The sequence below is a fragment of the Thalassophryne amazonica genome, chromosome 17 (assembly GCF_902500255.1).
Source record: "Thalassophryne amazonica chromosome 17, fThaAma1.1, whole genome shotgun sequence".
Classification (NCBI taxonomy): domain Eukaryota; kingdom Metazoa; phylum Chordata; class Actinopteri; order Batrachoidiformes; family Batrachoididae; genus Thalassophryne; species Thalassophryne amazonica.
The window spans coordinates 54,961,545-54,984,574 of NC_047119.1; the positions used below are offsets into that span (position 1 = coordinate 54,961,545).

The 23,030-nt window shown below is 41.0% G+C and overlaps 1 protein-coding gene across 1 annotated transcript in view; it reads right to left on the minus strand.

Annotated features, from left to right (window-relative positions):
* Positions 1–23,030, minus strand: part of LOC117529108 (A-kinase anchor protein 2) — a 187,401-nt gene that overhangs the window by 142,528 nt on the left and 21,843 nt on the right. Inside the window, 1 exon segment of the mRNA XM_034191808.1 lies at positions 11,444–11,547. Coding sequence (XP_034047699.1) covers positions 11,444–11,547 — 104 coding nt within the window.

Consider the following 23,030-nt stretch of genomic DNA (forward strand, 5'->3'; position numbering starts at 1 on the left):
GTACGGCTCTGGGGGGCTTATGTATGCTTCAGGGGAAGGAGGGAGGGGTCGTTGAACGACCAGTGGAACGTCATTATTACGCACAGGGTCGACGGGAGGGAGAGCCGCAGCGGCGCCCGGAGGGCGCGCTTCCACCTGCGCGGCGAGAGCCTCCACCCTGCGGTTCAGGAGGACGTTCTGCTCGGTCATCAAATCCAACCGAGTCGTGAAAGCGGTGAGGATCCGCTGCAACTCACCGATCACCCCTCCTGCGGACGCCTGTGTGCCCTGTTCTTCCATTGGCCATTCAACAGCCGGTTGACGCCCCTCGGGATCCATGACGCTGGCCGAGATATCCTGTTTCCTCCGCCACCGAACCCCGGGAATACTGGAGCCGCCAAGTCCCGAACTCCCAGGTGGCCACTGCCTCCGCTCGTCGGATCCGGTACTGCTGGCGAGGAACAGAAACAGTCAGATGTGGGTGCGGCTGCACCCAGCAACACGTAGGGTGGAAACACCACCTCCACCTCTAATCAACAACAACACTGTAGTGCAGGAATGCGAGTACTTATCCCAAAATACAGTCTCCTGCTGTTCTTCTCTCTTTCTGTGCAAAGGCAAAAGTATTCAATAGTCAGAAGACAATTCGTTGGGCTGGATACGTTACCTCCTTGGTAGAGCGATATCTCGGCAATGAGGTGGAGATGCCGTCCAGCTGATATACCCCTCTGCTGATGGATGTCAGCTGTCTCGGTTGATAGGTGACAGCTGTCACCTTGGCTGCTCCTGTGAGGCGGTAGCGCCCTCTGGTGCCTGGAGCCCGCACTCCAGGCAGGGCGCCCTCTGGTGGTGGTGGGCCAGCAGTACCTCCTCTTCAGCGGCCCACACAACAATCTTCTCATTATATTATGGACTGTAGATGATGGAATCCCTAAATTCCTTGCAATTGAACATTGAGAAACATTGTTCCTAAACTGTTGGACTATTTTTTTCATGCAGTTGTTGACAAAGTGGTGATCCTCGCCCCATCTTTCCTTGTGAATGGCTGAGACCTTTTGGGATGCTCCTTTTATACCCAATCATGACACTCACCTGTTTCCAATTAGGGGTTCTTTGAGCATTCATCAACTTTCCCAGTCTTTTGTTGCCCCGTCCCAACTTTTTTGAAACGTGTTGCAGGCATCCATTTCAAAATAAGCAAATATTTGCACAAAAACAACAAAGTATCAGTTTGAACATTAAATTTCTTGTCTTTGTGGTGTATTCAATTGAATATAGGTTGAAGAGGATTTGCAAATCATTGTATTCTGTTTTAATTTACATTTTACACAATGTCCCAACTTCATTGGAATTGACGTTGTAATTTATTTCATTTATATTGCACCAAATCACAAAAAAGGCTACCTCAAGGTGCGTCACACAAGTAAGGTGTAACTTTACCAACCCCTAGAGCAAGCACACAGGCGACAGTGGTAAGAAAAAACACCCTCTAATAATTTGAGGAAGAAACCTCAAGCAGACCAGACTCAAAGGGGTGACCTTCTGCTTGGATCATGCTACCGACACACTTGACAATACAAATATACAGGAAATTTTGGGAGTCCATGCTGGTGTACAGGATGGAGGCTTGCCGAAGAAGACACCCACTCCCACTTCTGGATGGAGTCGCACCTCAAACAGAGAGATTAAAAAAAAAATAAAAATACATAAATATATGCTGTTGGGCTTTTGCAGGAATGAAAACAAAACCAAACCAAACTAAACCAAATAAACTCCAATAATAAAAGAATGAGGATGGCACAGTGGCTTAGTGGTTAGCACTGTTGCCTCACATCAAGAAGGTCATGGGCTCACTTCCTGCCTGGTCCTTACTGTGTAGAGTTTGCATGTTCTCCTCATGTTTGTGTGGGTTCCCTCCGGGTGCTCCTGCTTCCCCCCACATCCAAAGACATACAGGTTAGGTGGACTTGAAACGTTAAATTGACCGCAGGTCTGCGTGTGTGTGTGTGTGTGAATGTGTTTGTTTGTCTGTATGTGTCCCTGCGGCAGACCGGCCTCCTGTCCAGGGTGTACCCCGCCTCATGCTCTATAACGGCTGGGATAGGCTCCAGCCCCCTGTGGCCCCTGAATGGAGTGAGCGGGTGGAGTGAATGGATGAATGAATGAATGAATGGCAATAATAAAAATATACTACAATAATGCACAAAAATCCCAAATTAAAGAGGTCATAACAGAAAAAAAGGTGCAAGATAAGTTTTTCCCCCCTCTTCAACAGGCGTGTTTCGACACCCTGGAAAACATTTGAGGATTCATATAAAATGATCTAAAAGTGCCAGAATTCTGTCTGGGAATGAAGAAACTTCCACGCTGTAAACAAAACTAAAGCCTGAAAGTTTGTTTTTGACCTCGGCTGGGGAAGTGACCTGTGATGGACTGGCATCATATCAGGGGGGAGCTGTGATCATCCACAGGAGATAAGCACCAGAACCAATGGGCCTCCGAGCCTAAGGACAGACTGACTAACTGACTGTCTGTTTGAAAGTGTTCACATGTTACAGCTCAACGGGAAATGATGCATCTGTTTTAACGCGCGCGAGAGCAGACGTACTCACTCACTGACTCACTGACTCCATATTATGAGTCTGAGAGGAAACAAATGGCCAAATACTCCAAACAACTGAAGAATTTTCAATGGATACTAAAGGAATTACCAGTGGCCTTGACCACAATGGTAGCAGATCTTTAGAAAGTATGACGATAGCTGAATCATTCCAGAACACACCAAATCTGGTGGGTATCTGAGTGGAAAAATAACAAGTTTGACCTTTGACACCAAACCTTTGGCAAAAAAAAAACCCTTTAAGGGACATTCTGGTGTTGACTATCATTCCACATATCATGAATAAAAATTGGGTAAAGGCCCAGTTCCACTGGCGTTTAGGAAGATTTGCGTATGAATTGCACACAAAATTGGTTCATATTCACTAAACATCCGCAATATCCGTGAAACATGCTGTATGAGTCGGCCGACATCCGCACACGTCCGCAATTATCTGCAGAGGCACGTTTTTCGATTGCCAGGATTTTTGTGCTGCACAAAATTTTGGTTGCGGATGACATCCGCCTTACATACGCAATACATACACAATCTATGCCCTGTATATCCGCCGTTATCCGCTGATATCCACAACTGACGGGGAATTGTGACTTGGCAGTGGACTGGGACAGTGTGTAAAATGGATATATAGCATTTTACAAACTAAACGCTATTACAAACTAAAATAAGTTGTAGCGACTGCATACAGATTGGCCACGAATAAAACGTTTGTATTACGTCTGCTTTGAATTTGATTTACGGACAATTTGCAAATGCATAACAAACACTTCCCGTAAACCCAAAGTACTATATAAATGTGGCAGAAATCGACATACCTGCCAGTCAGTGCCAGTCCAGGTGTGGAGACGTACAGATGTAGTTATTGATCCCCAAAGACATAGTGTGATAGTTGCTGCCATCCAACAACATACCAATCAACTTGTCCAAGTCCAGCAAATGCTCCAGAGGCTGTGGTGTTGGTGTGAATAGTGATCCTGAAAGGCCTGAGTGCGCTTCTTTTATGACCGCAATGCAGATGCTGTGCACGCACAATACAACCATTGTTTCCGCAACATGTGCGCAATGCATTCTCAATACATCCGTAATATGATATGTTATATGATCCGTGATGATCGCAACGCGTCCGATCCGTTTCCTCAATACATGCATCATACAGCCGTGATTGTTCGTCATATATTCACTATACATTATTAATATATCTGTAATTTATACTGAGAAATTTGTCATTTTTGGCCAATTTTGTTGCGGACGACAACGAACGCCCATAATTTGTATACTCAATTCATGCGCAATTAATCCTCTCCACAGTGGGACCGGGCCTTAAAGAACCTTGGAGGAGCAAGGAACCAAACAGGCAGATAAACCAGAAGGTTGATGTTGACCCCAGTGACCTTGACCTTTGCTAAAACAATCCCTTTAAGATCAATTCTGGAATCAACTTACATGCACACAGCACGTTTGGTGGCGATTGACCCAGACACCTTGAAGGAGTAGTTCAACAAACAAATATGCACACAAACAAGTTTCTCAAATTACACAGTCAATGGGCCAATGATATTTTAAGAAAAGTAGACGTGTTCCTTGTGAAATTTTCATTTTTTTTTTAAATTAACACTGAAACTTTTATATTTGGGCTTTTATGGACCTACTAATGAAAAAGAAAAAGAAAAACTGCACAATGGCACATACATATACATATATAAACTGGGGCAACTGTTTGTTGTGATTTGGCGCTATACAAGAAAAAAGTTGATTGATTGATTGATAAATAAATACACACACACACACCCCCCCCCACACACACAAACAAGTTCAAATTTGACCGCAAAGGGGCATTTTTACTTGGATGTTGTCTATTTTGCATGGAGCAAAGTGTTTGTTTCGTGTTCATGTGGGTGACTGTTAACTGTGGAAAATCAGCGTCTCCGTCCTGCAGCTGCGAACACATAAAACAAAAAATCTCAGATGCCAAATTCAAACAGCAGGTAGAAAAAAAATATTCAGGGTAAATTTGTGCCAAACACAATTTGTGTGTGTGTGTGTGTGTGTGTGTGCACGTAGGTGCTCGTCCTGTTAACTGTCAGCGCTGCGTTTTCCAGCCAAGTGAAGGTTTGACAGTAAGCACTTGAAAGGTGAAGCTAAACGTTCCTTTCTCTGCTCTGTTGTGGTAACAAAACACAGCTTCAGGCAGAGACGGCGAGATTAACAGTGTAAACACACAGCGCTGGCATTTATCGCACAAACATTAAAGAAATGCACCTTTTAAAATCACTGCCCCTCAACACGTAAACAAGAACAACTTGAGCTGACTGTGTTTGTTATCTGTGAGGGAGTTTTCGGGTTCTGACCCCATTACAGTTGTGATCGCACGGTATTTTTGATTTTTATTATTAACCATACAGCCAAAATGCCCTCATCACAGCTCGGGCTCCGATCCATGTTTCTCCTCCCGGGTCTCCGCTTCTCTAGAGACCAAATAACAAACATGCTGCCTAACTGTGTGGCACTCAGATGTAATGGCCCTTAAATGGGATCGTGTGAGTAGCTGCTGATTACATCTGGAATTCATGTGTGTTGTCACACGCAAAAAAAAAAACAAAAAAAACAAATAAAAAACTAAACAGCCTACAGTGGCTCAAGGCATGGGTTCAATTCCCTCTTGAGCTCAGTGGACCGAAAAACGCAGAGTGGATTTGGGTAACACAGGCGTCTTTTCATTCATTTTGTTGTATGTATTTTCAGGGGACTGACACAAAATATAATCCAGATTAAAAGGCAGTGACTGATAAAGAATAAAAACATTATGCTTTCAGAAGCCCAACACACGATACTCGACATCAATCATCCTGGTGCTTATCTTAGTGGATGCAACTCTATAGTTTCAGTCATAAGCCATAGGTGGTTTGAAATGTGATTCAAATCACACTTACGGCAAATCTGTTTTGGTCTGAACACTCAAATGAGATTCCAGGTGTGTTTTGTTACAACTGGTACTTTTCATTCCAGGTAAAGCTCAAATGGACCACATTTTTATATAGCACTTTTTCCATTTGCATCAGATGCTCAAAGTGTTTTACAGTTATGCCTCACATTCACCCAATCACACAGACACATTCACACACTGATGTCAGGGTGCTGCTATGCAAGGTGGTCACTACACACTGGGAGCAATTTAGGGATTAATTACCTTGCCCAAGGGCCCTTAGTGATTTTCCAGTCAGCAGCACGCACATACACATGCATGCATGCACACACAAAAGCCCAAACTATCTGTATATATCAGGCAGGAATTGCTCAAACAAACAGCTCTGGTTTTTAGAAGGCTTTACTGTAGTGGATTACAGAGGTTGGTACACGAGAAGGCAGTCGAAGAAAAGCAGCAGTACAAAAATCATCAGGCAAAACGATGTGGTTGTTGCAACAGGCTGGAGGCCAGGAACTCACAAGGAGACAGGCAGGACAATGGAACGCACGTACAGAGCTGGAATGAAGGTACAAGGCACGACAAACTGGCGAGGAACTAACACAATCAGTGAGCTTATATAACCCCTAAGTAATAATCAGCAAATCAGAAACAGGTGTACATGGAAAGCACCAAAAACAAGGGCGTGGCCAGAAAGAGGGAAACACCCATTACCAAGAACCAAGAGAAAGACAAGAGAAGCAGAGACAGACTGACCTAAGCAGAAAAACCCAGCAAGAGAATAAACAAACAAAAACCAATGAAATATGAAAAATAACAAACAGATCAAAAGAAAGAAATAAAAACAGTTAGCCAAAAAAAAAAAAAACCCCTCAAACCCTGACAATGTAATCAAGTCCAAAAAATGGAGAGATTAAGGTTGGATTCCCCCTGTTATTTTCAAATATCCAGCTACATGCTTTGTGCACATGCTCTGCAGGACACTATGTCATTAGTTGGGAAACTGATGTGGATAAGACAGGAAAATGAGGATTGCCACAAGGACACACAGATCAGATCTGGTCAGCTGCTATTATAATGTGAACAGTCTATCAGTCAGATCAGATTTGAATCAGAGGTGAAATAAATATGATTTGAAGTCTGAACAAAGCTCATGATTCCCTATGGATGGGATGTCAAACCACTGCAGGTTACTTGCAGAGTGTCTTGTCGAAAGACACATCGTAAATCCTGGCACGTCTTTTGAAAGTCCCACTCCTATCACACAGAACCACCTGCTCTGCTTTGTTTAATAAGGTCAGGTCAGGGTCTGAAGCATGCACTAGTGCTGTGTGTCACCACATCCACCACAGTACAGAACCACCTTGAGTCCTGCATAGCAATCACCCAAGCAGACAACGGGTCCACCTTCACCTCTCTAAAGTAGCCATCTATCTGCTGCAGCCTCCTGAAATGTGGGTGTTCCCTTTAACTTTTCTATTTATTGGAGTCATGAACACTGAGGCACCTGTCTGCTGGATCACAGGCACAGAAACACACCACATGGCCCAAATGTCACAGCTGACACACCTAATCTGACTTTCCCAGTCCTGTAGCATGCGTTCAGGAGCAATAAGCATTTACTTGTAGGTATATCATTCATTCATTCATTTTTCTAAGCCTGCTTATTTCAGTTCACGGTCACATGGGGGCTGGAGCCCATCCCAGCGGTCACTGGGCGAGAGGCGAGGTGCACCCTGGACAGGTCGCCAATCTGTCGCAGGGCTTGTAGGTATATCACTTAGACAGAAATTCTACATTTCTGAATGCTGACATGTAACTGATAAAGTATTTGATTAAATGTGTAATTTAATTCTACTAGTGCAGTGCCCGTAGGAAGTTTGTATTCCTGTAGAAAATTGGGAGCTAAAAAACAAAAAGTAAAAAACAAAGACAATCACCAGATCAATACTGCATAATAATGCCAAATACCACCACCAGATCAACTGTTTCTAAATAATATGTTGTGAAATGCCATCACAAGAATGCAGCACTTTCAAATGCTACAATGTTACATAAATAACAAAAATCATAACCAGTGAATATACCTGTACAGTATTTACCACAGTGCTTTAATTTTCCCTCAAAATATTTTATTTTACAAACTATATTTCATCATTTTTGAGTGGCTTATCTATTAAAGAGTAAAAACTGAAGGAAATCAATTTTAAGGTCTGAAAGAAGTTTCTATAGGAAGTATTTTAGCCATAAGGTCAAGTGAGAGGGGGAATTGCTGGCTTTTTAGATACTTGAAAGACGCTGGCCTCGAGATTATTTGGTACTGCTATAATGGACTGATGCAGTAGGTGGCAGCAATGCAACAAGGATGCCAGCTGCCATTAAACACCATAGAAGAAGAAGATGGGTTTGTTTTTCTCCACAGGGCCACGTTTTGAGAGAAGCATGTTTTGTGTCAAAATAAAGCCGCAATCTATCTATCTATCTCTCTCTCTCTCTCTCTCTATATATATAATGGGAAAAATAGATCCTTGTCATATGATATATTTATTAATTTCTAAACAACAGAAAAGAGACTTACATTTTGGTGTTTGTCACTGGTGCTTAACAGTCCAACATGAACTTTAAATAGGAGTCCAAAATTACTTTCAGTGGTCCGTGATGCCGTCCACTGACTTCATGTACAGAACGCTGTGTCCTTTTCTCACTCCAGCAAAAAATCATGGCAGAAATTTGTCCAGCTTTTCATCCTAACTCCATCCTAACTGCTGTTCATACCTCCAGATGGCTTACAGCGTGGTTGATTTGTTTTGTGTGTGTGTGTGTGTGTGTGTGTGTGTGTGTGTGTGTATGTGTATGTTAGAAGAATTAGTAGTGTCAATTAGCACCTTCAAATCATCATCCACCACCAAAACAAACCCCGCCATGTTTAGCTAAACACCGCCTCCGGTAGTATGAGCATGTGCGGTGATCAGGGCGTGCAATAGCACATTTCATATAGCACCAAAATTGCACGCTAAAAAGAACTAATGGCAAATGGTATGAATAATCCATGTCACATGACATAGAAGCCACCAATCCATGGGCGCAATTTGGTGGGGGATAGGGGGGACATGTCCCCCCCCACCTTTTCAATCAGGGGGGACAGAATATGGTATGTCCCCCCCACCTTCTATAAGTGTGTACTTGAAACATGCTATGCCAGTCTTATGTGCAAACCATGTCAGTCTTATGTGCAAAACCATGTCAGAATAGTATCTTTGTTTCTGCAAGTTTGTATTTTTAGCAGCATTGACTTGTTTACAACACCTGTTTCTTGTTTGTCACATTCTGAATTTTCTGGGACTGCATTTGCCCAGATTTGAAACCAAAAATAGTTGCCTCTAGGGACTAGTGTCTACACATAAGTATCATTGGACCATATGCTAATTTACTAAATTCTGAAAGTTAGAAAAGGGAATCAGAAAAGTTATCTGGGACCTCAGAAAGCCCATCTGCAATTATTGCTCGATCTCCAAAATCAGTCTATGCAAGCAGAATTATGTTCAGTATGAGTGTTGTCATTAGTGCCACTTCGAAAATTAAATTCATGATAAGTAATTTATCCTAAACTTATGATCTGTTGTTTTTCAAACTTATGCAAAAACAAATCTTGAGAAAAAAAAAATACAGTATGCGATAGTTAATAATTATTAAGAGCCTGTTCTTTCATATTTTACCACATTGCAGTTGTTTGTTTTTTTTAATGAAAACTCAACCTATCATTCTTTTTGAGTTCTACACATGTGGTGATATCTTCTTTACACCATGATGTTAATAAAATCAATGCTGGCTATTCTCAGAATAAAGTACTTATATCCACAGTTTCAAATTGCATAAGTCAAATGGTGTCCACTTTATGGTCTTCTCAAAACATTCAAATTACTGTTTTGGTTGCTCAGACCCCCTGCCTATGGGCTTCGGCCCTGCGGGCCTCGCACTTTGTCCCCCCCAATTTCTAGTTCTAAACTGCGCCCTTGCACCAATCAAATCACAAGGATCCACTCAGCCGTTATACAAACACGAATGAACAGATTGTTCTGAATGCTATATTGCATTTCTGTGAATAAACGCCCCTAAATCCTGCACACTGCAGCTTTATGGTTAAAGTTAATGTTAATCTAATAAGGGGGACTGCAGCTTTTTAAAGCTACATGTATAGGACAAAATTAATAATAATATAATAATAATTAAATGTTAATAATTATTAATATGAATAATAATTTAAAAAATGAGAATCTGAACTGTAATCAAATGAAGGTAAAAATGCTGCACATGGTGTCTTTTTTTAAATGCATGTTGTGCACGTGGCTTTAATTAATGTTCCTCTTTTAGCAATACTTCCATAAGTGGGTGTTAACCACTGGGACCACTGTGCAGGAAATAAACATATTTAATAAAGGAATCACATATGCCAAATGCATTTTAAAGCATAAATTAGAGAACGGAATGTATTTTTATTTCAAGCTTTAAAACTACTCTGTATCGTGGGAGTAACCCCCCCACCTGACGTCTATTTAATGCTGCAGGATTTTCCAGAGAAATTCTCCAAGAATGGTGCAGTTAACAAAATTTAAAAGGGGGATTAAAAGCCAAATTTTGGAATGCGTTCTGAACATTGATTATTTTAAGATTTATATTTTATTTATTGATTTATTTTTGCTTTTTATATCCACAAAATGTAATGACAAGCACAAATCATAGTCATGGTCAGAAAATGACCATATTTTAAGGGCTATACCACGTGGTGTATCAGTGTTCAGAATGTTCTTCTGAACAAATGTGTGAGGTCAAGAGATGATCCATCATTGTTTGAAAGCTTCAAGAACCCTTCATAAATCTGAACATCTGATCACATTTCTTTGAAATTAATCTTGCTTCACCGACGCGGCTGGCTCTCATTATTAGGGGATGTGTTTTGATGTGTTGGCATTTGAACATTTTTTAACAGAAAGAAGAAAACCAGAAGGAAATTCTGCTCTAACAGGCCATCTTAACGTGATCCTTAAAATTAAAATATTTTAGATGGAATGTCCGAAATGTCAGTCAGAAAGTAACTAACATAAATAAATGATACAACATACATGCAGCCTGCAGGAACAAGACAGAGCTAAAGGTATGACGAGTCTCAGTAGTGCAGCAGATCGGAGATTATTTAGAGCGGAATCCTGCAAATGGTGATACAAGCATCAAATTCAAAACAACAACAACAAAACAAAATAAAAACACATTTGATATAAATAATAATAACTACAATGACCGTTTATATAGGAATTTAACAGGAATCAAAGCACTAAACAAAATAAACTAATAATAAAATAATCAATTCCAATAATAGAAAGTAGACTCGGGCAGCACTGTGGATTTGTGGTTAGCACTCTTGCCTCACATCAAGAAGGTCATGGGTTCGATTCCCACCTGTGACCTTTCTGTGTGGAATTTGCATGTTGTCCCTGTGTTTGCGTGGGTTCCCTCCGGGTGCGCCAACTTCTTCCCACATCCACGGACATGCACGTGAGGTGGAAAGAAAACTTTAAACTGTCCGTAGGTGTGAATGTGTTTGTTTGTCTGTATGTGTCCCTGTGACAGACTGGCGTCCTGTCCAGGGTGAACCCCACCTCACGCCCCATGACTGCTGGGATAGGCTCCAGCCCCAGTGACCTTTAATTGGAGAAAGCGGTTGAAGATGAGTGAGTGAGAAAGTACACTTCAACAGTGCACAAAAATCCTATAATTACAGAACTGATCATTCTGAAAAAGGTGTGATTTATTTGCGAAACCTCAAATAAACTCCATTTTCTGTCCTGTATTTCATCTTCCCCTTGTGTATTTCATGTTGGTTTTCACAGAGAGTTTGATTCGCCTGATCTCGTGAAGTTTCTGGGCATCACGTGCACAGGTGCACACCAACCTTGAGATGTTGTAGCTGCAGCACCAGGTCATCAAGCTGATGTCTCTTATCTTCAATCTCACTCTGCCGTTTCCGCTTCTCCTGAGAGACACAAACAAAGATGAACCAGAGTTAAAAATGTGTGGACAACATGAGCATCCAGAGCTTCATTAGCGGAGGCCAGCGGAGATAAAAACGCTGCGCTGATGCTCGGTGGTGCATTGACTGAGTGTGGTTGATGTGATTACATTTAAACGTATTATGTGTAAGAGCCGATCCCACGGAGGCACTTAAGCATCTCATACAGACCGTTTAAACACTTGACGGCTTCCTGCATCGTCCACATTAACTCAAGTCGTCCAGCTCAGATGGAACTAAGAGGAAATCTGATTCAAGTCTTTTATTTTCATGTAGACGGCTCAGTTGGTTGCTGTGGCCTCGTATTCTTCACCGCTTTGCCTAAATTAAATTTAGCTTCACCAACTGATAAAATGGTGCTATCAAGTTCAAGTTCCACAGCGTTCATTTAGAAATCAAAGTTGTCTCAAACTCACAACATGGCTAATGCCAACAGTATTTAGCAAAATAAGCAAAGTGAAAGAAGTGCTGCATAGCGTCGCCAACAGTTGTGGGGTGGCAATGAAATGTGTGAACCAATGCAGCTGTTTTACAACATCATTAACTGAAAGTGGGAAACAGTAACAAGAGGTTTTGCTAACATCGTAGCATAAATCTAAGAGCATTGTCTGAACTGATCGGTTCTCTGAATGGTTCATTTCGTTAAGGGAATTTTCCACTAGTCCTAGGGTCCACTCATCCTAGTATTAAGGAGAGCATGTTGAAGTTGTTTTTACATTTATGGTAGGCTATATGTTGCACTAAAGTAGGCTAAGTAATGTTCAACCCAGTCTCACAAGTTTTTCATGGTCCTGTCATGAAGTTAGTCAAATTTTCGTGACAGTTTTTTTTTTTCTGAAATCTTAGTATTACTAACCCTACCCCTTCCCCTAACCCTAACCATAACTCCCCCACGTGCACCCCTCACGGAATGTATTAGAATAAATTTGTGTTCCCCTTACGAAAATTTTGCACTTTTCGTGACAATATCACAAACCAATAGATTAACGTGTATTTCGTGATGCTGAATCACGACATGCCATAAGATATGGTAGGTAATGTTACAAAAGTGTGACAATTAAAAAAAACATTTAATTATGGTGAATTACCATTACCAGTGCAGTGCTGTAGGAAGTTTGTGTTCCTATAGAAAATTGGGAGCTTAAGTAGATTTTTCATGGATGGTCGTATGAGGTTGTGTTTGAAGGTGAGATGTACAAAGAGGTGTACTTAGTCTTACATAGTTTTAACAGACAAAGTGTACGTTTGTTAAGACATGGTTGACATTGGGATACAAAAATTTTAAGAAAAACATAGACATTTTTACAACATGGTCCGACATATATACACACATTGAGATACAGGAAGGATTAAACACATATGGATGTAAATACAGTAGTTATTGTTGATAATGTGAATCAGGGACATTTAGGTTTGTTGTGAAATGTGTGGATTGATATGTGAGCCACATGTGAGCCAACGACTTACATTCTAACATTTGAGGTAGAAATAATATAAATTTTGATCCAATACAGACATTCAAAAGCCACTTGGTACAAATGAAAGATGTTTGATCGTTGACAATAAGCACTTTTTATTTCATTTGGGTCAATGTTTTGATTGATATGTTACATTATATTATTATTTGAATATAGTATTTCATATTGTTTTCAAAAATCAGTTTTATTATCAATTATATGAAAATAAAAGGATTCCTATTAAACAGGTTATTGGAAGAGACTCAGACAAAATTAAACAGAATGTTTAGAATATTTAAAACAGCAAATCCTCAGTACAACTTGAACTCACAGCAAAGATGAGATTTTATTCAGCTTATGTACTTACTGAAACGTTGTAAAAATTGTGTGAAATTCATCTTTGAAATTCAGCAAGTGGCAACACCCTTCAACACACTCCATCACCTTTGTATGTGCCGGAGAGAAGCTACAACCCCAACCGAAAACGCAGGGTGGGCTACTCTCAATGGCGAGGGATTGGCAACTCTTGGTTGATCTTGACAGGCAACTGAAGTTCTTGGACAACATCACGGTTACCACTTTTAGGCCAGACATGGTCATGATGTCCAAGGCAACCAAGCAAGTGGTGTTGCTGAAGTTGACAATTCCCTGGGAAGACAGGCTAGAAAAGGAGCAAGAGAGGAAGAGAGCCAAATATGGCTCTCCAGTAGCAGAGTGTCAGAGGTAGGGGTGGAACGCTCGCTGTGAACCTTTTGAAGTGGGCTGTTGGGGCTTTACAGCATGTTCTTTATACCGGGTCCGAGTACTTTTAGGCATCTGTGGACTGCAGAAACAAAGAGCCATCAAGAACATCTTGGAAGCAGTTGATAAACTTGCTGGTGGCTCTGGATTAAAAGGAGTGATGAGTGGGGAAGTGAGCTACTTGGATACAAGTCAGGGCCAGATCACCCCCAACTAGGTCACCCAGGGGAGGGTGTCTGGTGATAAGCCCCAAAACACCCAATGATCCCATGTTCATCACTGGCATTGTGTCCAAGTTGCACCGCAAGGTGTATTACATGACTATACATATATGACCCTGGAAATGTTTTTTGAACTGATTAACTAAGTATATTTCTTGATTGTTTAGGTATTATAATTGTCTCAGAAAGGGAATGAGGGCCCAAATCTGCCACAGCCAATGTGATGCGTGAGTGCCATCTTGTCCTTCTCCACCCACCGGAGACCTAAACAGCAATGTATCTGCATGCTGGAACATGCCCAAAGATGCACCATCTGGCCAAAACCTTGTAGCTGGTGTTCCTTCAAAATGGAAATGATACTGTTCATCCAAGTCTCTGTAAGTAACCATTCACTTTCTTAACCATTCCAGTGGTACCCAAGGATTCTCCAAAGAGACCTGGTACCCAAGACATTAGTTGTCACCATAGGTTATTATCGTACTGGACTGCGACAGCCTGCGAACGGCATCCATGAGGAAATTTGCACAGTTTAGTGTGAAGTTCACAGCCATTCACTGTCTCCTCGCCTGAGCTGCAGGGCAGCACCTGTGCATTGGTTAATTTTTGAACAGACCAAAAAATTTGTGCAATAAACTTTCTTGCCAAATCATCACGCAGGCATCATGTACCACAAGGGTCCATTATTGGGCCACTGCTCTTCCTTATACAACCCCAATTCCAATGAAGTTGGGACATTGTGTGAAATGTAAATAAAAACAGAATACAATGATTTGCAACTCCTCTTCAACCTATATTCAATTGAATACACCACAAAGACAAGTTATTTAATGTTCAAACTGATCAACTTTATTGTTTTTGTGCAAATACTTGCTCATTTTGAAATGGATGCCTGCAACATGTTTCAAAAAAGCTGGGACAGTGGTATGTTTACCACTGTGTTACATCACCTTTCCTTCTAACAACACTCAATGAATGACACTGCATCAGCCGTTCGCTGTAAAATGCTTTTATATGCAGATGATACTGCCCTTATAGTACTGGGTGCTAATACAGAGGATGCAGAGCAGAGTCTCTCCTCGGAGCTTGAGTCAGTTAGAGAATGGCTGATTGACAACAAGCTTTCTATTCATGTTTGAAAATCTGAAACAGTTTTATTTGGCTCTACAGATAGATTAGATAAACAAAATACCATTCAGCTGTAATGTGCTGAGAACAGACTGGCGTTACCCTGCATGAAGGTCAAAATCCCACCAACTCTGCACTCACACCAATTTCTATACAGAGCAAATAGATCTACAGATGATGCCATCTCTAACTCTTCACACTGTCCTGACACATCTGGAGGGCCAGGGGACATATGCGAGGATGCTCTTTGTGGACTATACCTCTGCCTTTAACACTGTTATCACCTACCAGCTCATCCACAAACTGTACTAGTTGGGCTTCAGTGCACCACGGTGCAACTGGATCTCCAGCTTCCTGTCAGGATGTCCACAAGTGGTGCGCTCAGGTCCACACACGTCAGCTTCCATAACCCTGAACATCGGCACCCCACAATGCCGTGTACCTTCCCCAATCCGGTGCTCGCTGTTCACTCACAACTGTGTGCTTGCACGTAACTCGAACACCATCACAAAGTTTGCAGGTGACATGACTGTGATTGGCTGATCTCTCATTGTGATGAGTCAGCCTTGAGAGCAGAGGTGCAGAATCTGGCGAGGTGGAGCTCAACAAACAACCTGTCCCTGGAAAAACCAAAGAGCTGATCATTGAATTCCAGAGATCTGGGGATAAGGAACACACACCCATCTTCATCAATGGGGATTGTGTGGAACAAGTCTCATTCTTCAAGGTCCTGGGAACCACATCTCAGACAACCTCATCCTCTACTGAAAAGGGCCCAACAGCATCTCTTTTTCCTGAGAACGCTGAGGAAAAATGGACTGTCTCAGCGTGTTCTGCTCTCCTACTGCTGCACCACCGCGAGCATCCTAACACTCTGCATCTGTGTGTGGTGCAGCTCCACTGCAGTAGACCAGAGAGCATGACAGTAGGTGGTGTCAAGAGCTGAGGGAGCCGTCGGTTGCAGCTTCCATAACTGGAGGACATCTACTACACTCACTGCCTCAAGAAAGCAAGGACCATCTGCAGAGAACCTACGCACCCATTCCATAGTCACTTTGAACTGCTGCCATCTGGTAAACGTGACAGAGCAGTCTGGGCTTGAGCCACAAGAGTTTCATCCTAAACACAGTACACACCTTAAACTGCACCTTATAATGTGAAATCACCCAAATATATTGGTGCAGCTTAGCTAAAATCCCCATAACAATTGTTCATTTTGTGACTAAAGCACCAAATTTGGTACACATATTCTAAATTTAGTAATGTTCATTTTCAGATGTGGAGGTATCCTGGAGCTGACCTCAAATGACCTGCAGGGGTCAATGAAGAATTACACAGGGGTCAAACTTGAAAAATGTTCCAGTCATATTGAGAAGTGCACCACATTATTTGACAAAATTCAGAAAAAAAGGCATAGTTTGGTCTGTCTATGACTGAATGTTCTGGAGTTATGGTGTTAAAAACAGCAAAAACAATGACAAAGGTCAATTTCAGTTTGCACAAGGGTCAAAAGATAAAGTTGCTCCAATTTTGGTAAAAAGTGAGGCATATTATTGGTTGAGTTAATGAGGTTTTAAAAAGGAATAGTTTGCACCATCTGTCATGCTTAGTTATATTACGGGGTAACATATGTCACATGTCATAGAATCCAATAGACGTCAACCTTGTTTGACCTTTACTCTGGAGACTAAGAACTCATCACAGATAAAACTATTCCATTTATTCATCCTATTAGCTCAACCAATAATTTGCATCACTTTATTACCAAAACTGGTGCAACTTTAACGTTTAACCCTTGTGCAAAACTGAAATTGACCTTTGTCATTGTTTTGCTGTTTTTTACCCTGTAACTCCACAACATTTAGTCAAGGATAGTCTCAACTATACCTTTTTGGAATCCTTATGATCAGACAAATAGTATGGTACACTTTTCAATATGACTGGAACATTTTTAAATTTTGACCTTTGTGTAATTCTTCATTGACTACTGTAGGTCATTAGAAGTCAGCTCCAGGATACCTCCACATCTGAAAATGAACATTACTTAATTTAGAATATGTATGCCAAATTTTACGTTTTAGTCACAAAATGCACAATAATTTTGCCTATCTGCTACACTAATAATTGAATTTACTGCCAATGTCTGCTACACTTGCACAGTCCGCCACTTTGCACTACATGTACAGTATTTGTATATGACCATATATATTTGCATATTACTTTTTATTTTCTGTATTGCTTTTGTATATACTTTTATCTTTCTTTTTCTTAACTTATCAGGAGAGCTGCATCTAAATTCCGTTGTGCTCCACTGTACAATGACAATAAAGGAATTCTATTCTATTCTATTCTAATACAATGAAATGCCAAACAAGATTAAATACTTGGATGCCACTCTTGCCCAATATCTATCTGCAGACAACATTGCCAGAGATGTTATCAGAAATGCAAATGCAAAACTCAGATTCCTCTGTAGGAAATCAAGTAATGTCAACAACTTAACCAAGAGGATGTTCGTATCTGCCTTCATCCATTGTCATTTAGGGCCCTGTCCCACTGGGGAGAGGATTAATTGCGCATGAATTGAGTATACAAATTACGGGCGTTCTTTGTCGTCCGCAACAAAAATGGCCAAAAATGACAAATGTCCGAGTATGAATTACGGATATGTTAATAATATATAGTGAATATATGATGAACAATCACGGTTATATAATGCATGTAGTGAGGAAACTGATCCGACACATTGAGATTATCACGGCAGTATTATGGGTGTATTATGAATGCATTGTGCACGTGTTGCGCGTGCACGGCATCTGCATTGTGTATGAATTGAGTATGTATGGAGTATGTAAGGCGGATGTCATCCGCATGCAGATTTTTGAGCTACTCAAAAATCCTGGCTGCGGACATGCGTGCCTCTGCGGATGATCACGGGCGTGTTCGGATGACGGCCGACTCATACAGGCATGTTACGCGGATATTGCGGATGTTTGGTGAATATGGGCCAATTTGTGTCGCAATCCATACGCAAATCCTCCTAAACGCCAGTGGGACAGGGCCCTTAGACTATGCCAGCACCTCACAGTACTCTGATTTAACAAAGACATTGAAAGAGAGGCTACAGTGTACTCAAAACAAAGTCATTCGGTTCCTTTTAAATGCACCGCCCATAACTCAGTTTGCTTTGGTTGGTATGTTGCCTGTTGAATTAGATGTTATACCAACTTAAATTAAACCTGGTTCATAATGTTGTTAATGGTGAAGCTCCAAATCATTTTTTGCCATTTTTTGGTCCAGTATCTGGATATGGAACAAAGTAGCTGCTCATATACACAATTTCAGGTACAAACCACAAGTCGAGTCACATGTTAAGCAATTTTTATACAATGGGTACATCTCCCAGGAGTCTTCTCCTTTTATTCACTATTAACTTAATTTTTTTAACAGTTTCAAGTTGCAATTTTGCATTTTTAGTGTATTTAAATCTTGATTGATTGTGTATCCCCACTCTCAAGGACCACAATGGAAATAAGTGCTCGCACTTTATTGTGTTTACCTTTTTTTATTATGCTCTTGTATCTGTTTTATACAATGCCATATAATAATGAATCAAATCAAACAATGAGTAGGAGGTTTAGAAGTGAAAAAAACAGATTGATGAATGGACAGAGAGGACGTCATCTATTTGGTTTTACTTTAACGGCAGTGCGTGGGAATACAAACAAAGACGATCCCAGTGTCACACTGCGTTGGCTGGAGGGGCAGGAGATAATCGACTGTTTTCTTGTTCTCTCTGTCTCTCCTCACTGAAAGTATGGACAGAATTTGTGGGATGTTTCCTGTTTGCTAAATACAACCATCAGGGGGAAATGTGGAAATCCCTCAGCGTTGCTCACAGGACTCAAGCTAGTAGTAAATCCAAAGACACAATGCAACCAAAAAGGCACCCAGTAGAGTGCCAAATCAAGACTTTACGTAGCCATGACACCCTCCTGTGGTGGTTAGACTGACTGACTGTTCAGTTAAAGGTTTTAATTTGCCATACGGATCAGATGTGTAGGCTCATTTGACAAGTAGTTCTGCCAATGCTACAAGCATTTATATGTTGAAACAGGAGTTCCACAAGGATCCTCTGTGGACCTCTGTTGTTTATATTGTATATTAATGACCTATCTGTTGCATTAGAACATTGTAAAGTTAACGTGTACGCAGATGATACAGCATTTTTTACTTAGCTTAGATGCTTCAAATTGATCTATCTAATGTCAGTAAATGGTTAGATGCAAACAACCTAAGCTTACACACTGGCAAATCATTTTGCATGTTGTTATGTACAAAGCAGACAAGATGTAGTTTACTCCAATCTTCACTCAGCGTATCTCTATGTAATCAATCAACAGAACAGGGAGATGAAATAAAATAACTCAGAGTTACTATTCACCAAGATCTTACATTTGATGGCTTGGTAAGGTTAGACCTTACTTGTGTAAAGTGCCATGAGGTAGCGTTGCTGTGATTTGGCGCTATATAAATGAAAATAAATTGAAAATTGAAACTGAAATGTTCATATCAATAACATTAACAATATCAGCAGAACTTGTCAACTTGTCCCTCTGTCAAATGGTAAATGGTAAATGGACTGCATTTATATAGCGCTTTTCCATCTGTATCAGATGCTCAAAGTGCTTTACAATAATGCCTCTCATTCACCCCGATGTCAGGGTGCTGCCATACAAGGCGCTCACTACACACCGGGAGCAATATGGGATTAAAGGCCTTGCCCAAGGGCCCTTAGTGATTTTCCAGTCAGGTGGGGATTTGAACCCATGATCTTCTGGACTCAAGCCCAACACCTTAACCACTAGACCATCACCTCCCCCTCAACTCGCATTATTACGTACAACACTGTAGTTTTACCCCATTTTGAAAACTGCTGAACCATATATGATGTATGTTCAGATTCTAACATAGATAAGTTGCAGTAGTTACAAAATAGAGGCATTTGCATTGTACTAGGATGTCATAGTAGGACTTTCTGATATGCTCAATGGTTAAATGTTAGGCAAGGATTCCATCTTCTCAAGTCTATTTTGATTTACAAAATCGTGAACGGTCTTACACCAGAGGATCTACATAATAGTAATGCTACCCCACAGTACAACTACTCTACGAGATGTAGATCAGCAAATAATATCTACCAGAGCTATTGTCACCCTCAAACTCTCAAATTCTGTGGAACTAAATAGTGGAATAATCTACCAGATGAAATAAGATCTCAACCAACCGTTACTGAATTCAAAACTCTATGCGTACAATACATAATTGATGGCTATAAAGAAGATAAGAAAATTTAAATGCTCTCTCTCAGATTTTTCACTGTTCATAGTGTTTTAACACATCATCTTCATGTTCATCCTATCTTTTAATGTTTGAACTCACGTTTCTGAGACCTAACATCTAACGCACCCCCAGAATTTTGATCAGTGGTAGATGTCATGAGGCCAGCAGGAGTTGCTGTGCAATAGCAGTCAGTAAACCTTACTAGTTAATGGGACTCTCTGGCCACAGGGCCAGAGGTCTGGGGTTTTGGCCTTCTGGTTAGAGTGTTCTCCTCCCATGCCAGAGATTGTGAGTTTGTGTCCTGATGGTAGCAAGTGGGGGGAGTCAACAACACAAAGCAGAAGAGAGAGTACAAGCCACTAAATATACATCTGTTACTGTTTTCATATATGTGTACTTGGTCATATATACAGTATGTTATTTGTTGTTTCATTTACTTAAATATCTCTAGTGAATTCATTTTCCTGTTGACTGTGTTATATGCGTGAATGTTACCATGAAACAGCATTTTACTGATGCAGTTTGTGAATAAACTAGGTTTGCACAATATCTTTCAGACCCAAAATATTTGAGAAATAACTTAATTTTTTTAGGGTCTTGTAGAGCTGATTTTATTCTATTGTTTTCAGGTGAAGCTTCAAGTCTTTAGGGTCCTGGTGCTTCGTGTCCTACTGTATGGTTATGGTTCTTGGACACTAACCAGTGACCTAAAGTACTGACTTGATGTCGTTTGTACTAGGTCTCTTTGTTATATCATTGGCAGGGTGATTTGGATCGCCTATGCTGTGATTTTGGGCCCCTATGCTGTGATTTGGATCCCCTACGCTGTGATTTTGGGCCCTATGCTTTTCTTTCTAAAAGGACATCCCATTTAGCAACACAAAGTGGTCCTCAAAATGCAAGAAATAGTGTTTCAAAGGGTTATAAATTTCAAAGTCTTCTCAGGGGGATGCCCCTGGACCCTTCTACAAGTTCCCCATATGCTGTGGAAAAATCCTGGTGAGGACCCTGATTGGGTACTGTTAGAATGACTTGATGTCAAATCTGCAGTTACTTAAAGAGGAACTATGCAACTCTAGTCAGTTTTTCGCTGTTTCATCTGTTTTTCAGTTATGACGTTTTGGCCATATGGTGCACTTCTGTGGCCATGAACCGGCACACCGTTGCCTCAGTGTTTAGCACCCAAGCAGTCAGAAAATTCCACGTAAAACCTATGATACATTTTTTAACCAAATTTGTACACAGCTCACACACTCACACCTCCGCTAGGAGGCGGTGATGACATCACCAACAACAAGATAGTGGATGATCTGATATTGAAAAAAATTAAGTCATATTTTACTTATTGTTATTATTGTTATTGTTACCCTAAACGTAACGTTAACTAAATTGCAAATGTACGTTTCTGAATGTGAAAATCGAAACGTGTTGGGCCTGTGCACAGAAATTTCTGGGAATATGCACAAAATATCAGGCTTAACTTTTCTTAATAATCTTAAATTATAGGGTACTTGATGACAGATTCTTGCTTTATCGGCCTCCAACATGACCACATTTGTGCAACAACTACATCACAGTGATGACTTCAGAGCTCTCAGCGAATCAGCCTGATGCTCATATTCAGGATTCAGTGGCTGCTTCGCCGCTTCACAATCGATAAACGTGAGATCATCCAGACCCTCTTTTTAAAAGTGGAGTCATTAAAGAGGGGCTGGACAAGCAAGACCAGGGCCCGGTTTCATTAAACCAGTCTAATCTTGTTGAGTGGACTAAACTCTCTTAGTCAACTCATCTTTTGACATTAGTCGACGCACAAAGCGCTTAGTCAACTAAAGTTTCGCTTTACCCGATTCAATCTTATTTTAGTCGACAAAACTTCAGTGTCTTACCTCAATAAAGGCGGCTATCGTATACCATCACCTGATGGAGGAGGAAGGAAGGTGAGCCTTGCAACGGGAGTGGGAGATGTTTACAGATGCCGATGTCGGGAGTGTTTCTCCTCTGGTGTGGCGGACTCTACCATGTTTGTAGCAGATGGACCAACTCAGAAGTAAACAAAACTGTTGCGTATTGGAGGTGTTTCTATGACCGTGAAAATCGTTGACTAACGTAAAACGGCTAATCTACAAGTTTAGCCGTCGATGTGACACAGAGATTAGACAGATAATGTTGGGCGACTAACCTTAGTGGACTAAGTAAGCTTAGTAGATTAAAAGATTAGCCCACTTTATGAAACCAGGCCCAGGCATCTTGGGCATCACTGGGTGCAATGCATGCTGGTCACTGCAGGATTTTCAACACATCTGTTGCAACAGGTAAAACAGATGTTTGACTCAAAATAGTTTCCCACAAAATATCCGCTTGCGTCATGTTAATAACATGACGCATGACTGGTATGAGAAGACGGAGTAAAACAGGGAACAGATTAACTTGGCTTATTTCACACACAGGATGTGAAAACATCTGAACCAGTGGGATGGTTGCCAGATGTGGGGAACTCTTCAGGACGGGGTCGAGTAAAGACCAAAACCTACAGCCTTTTTCTATACTGTCGTTAAAA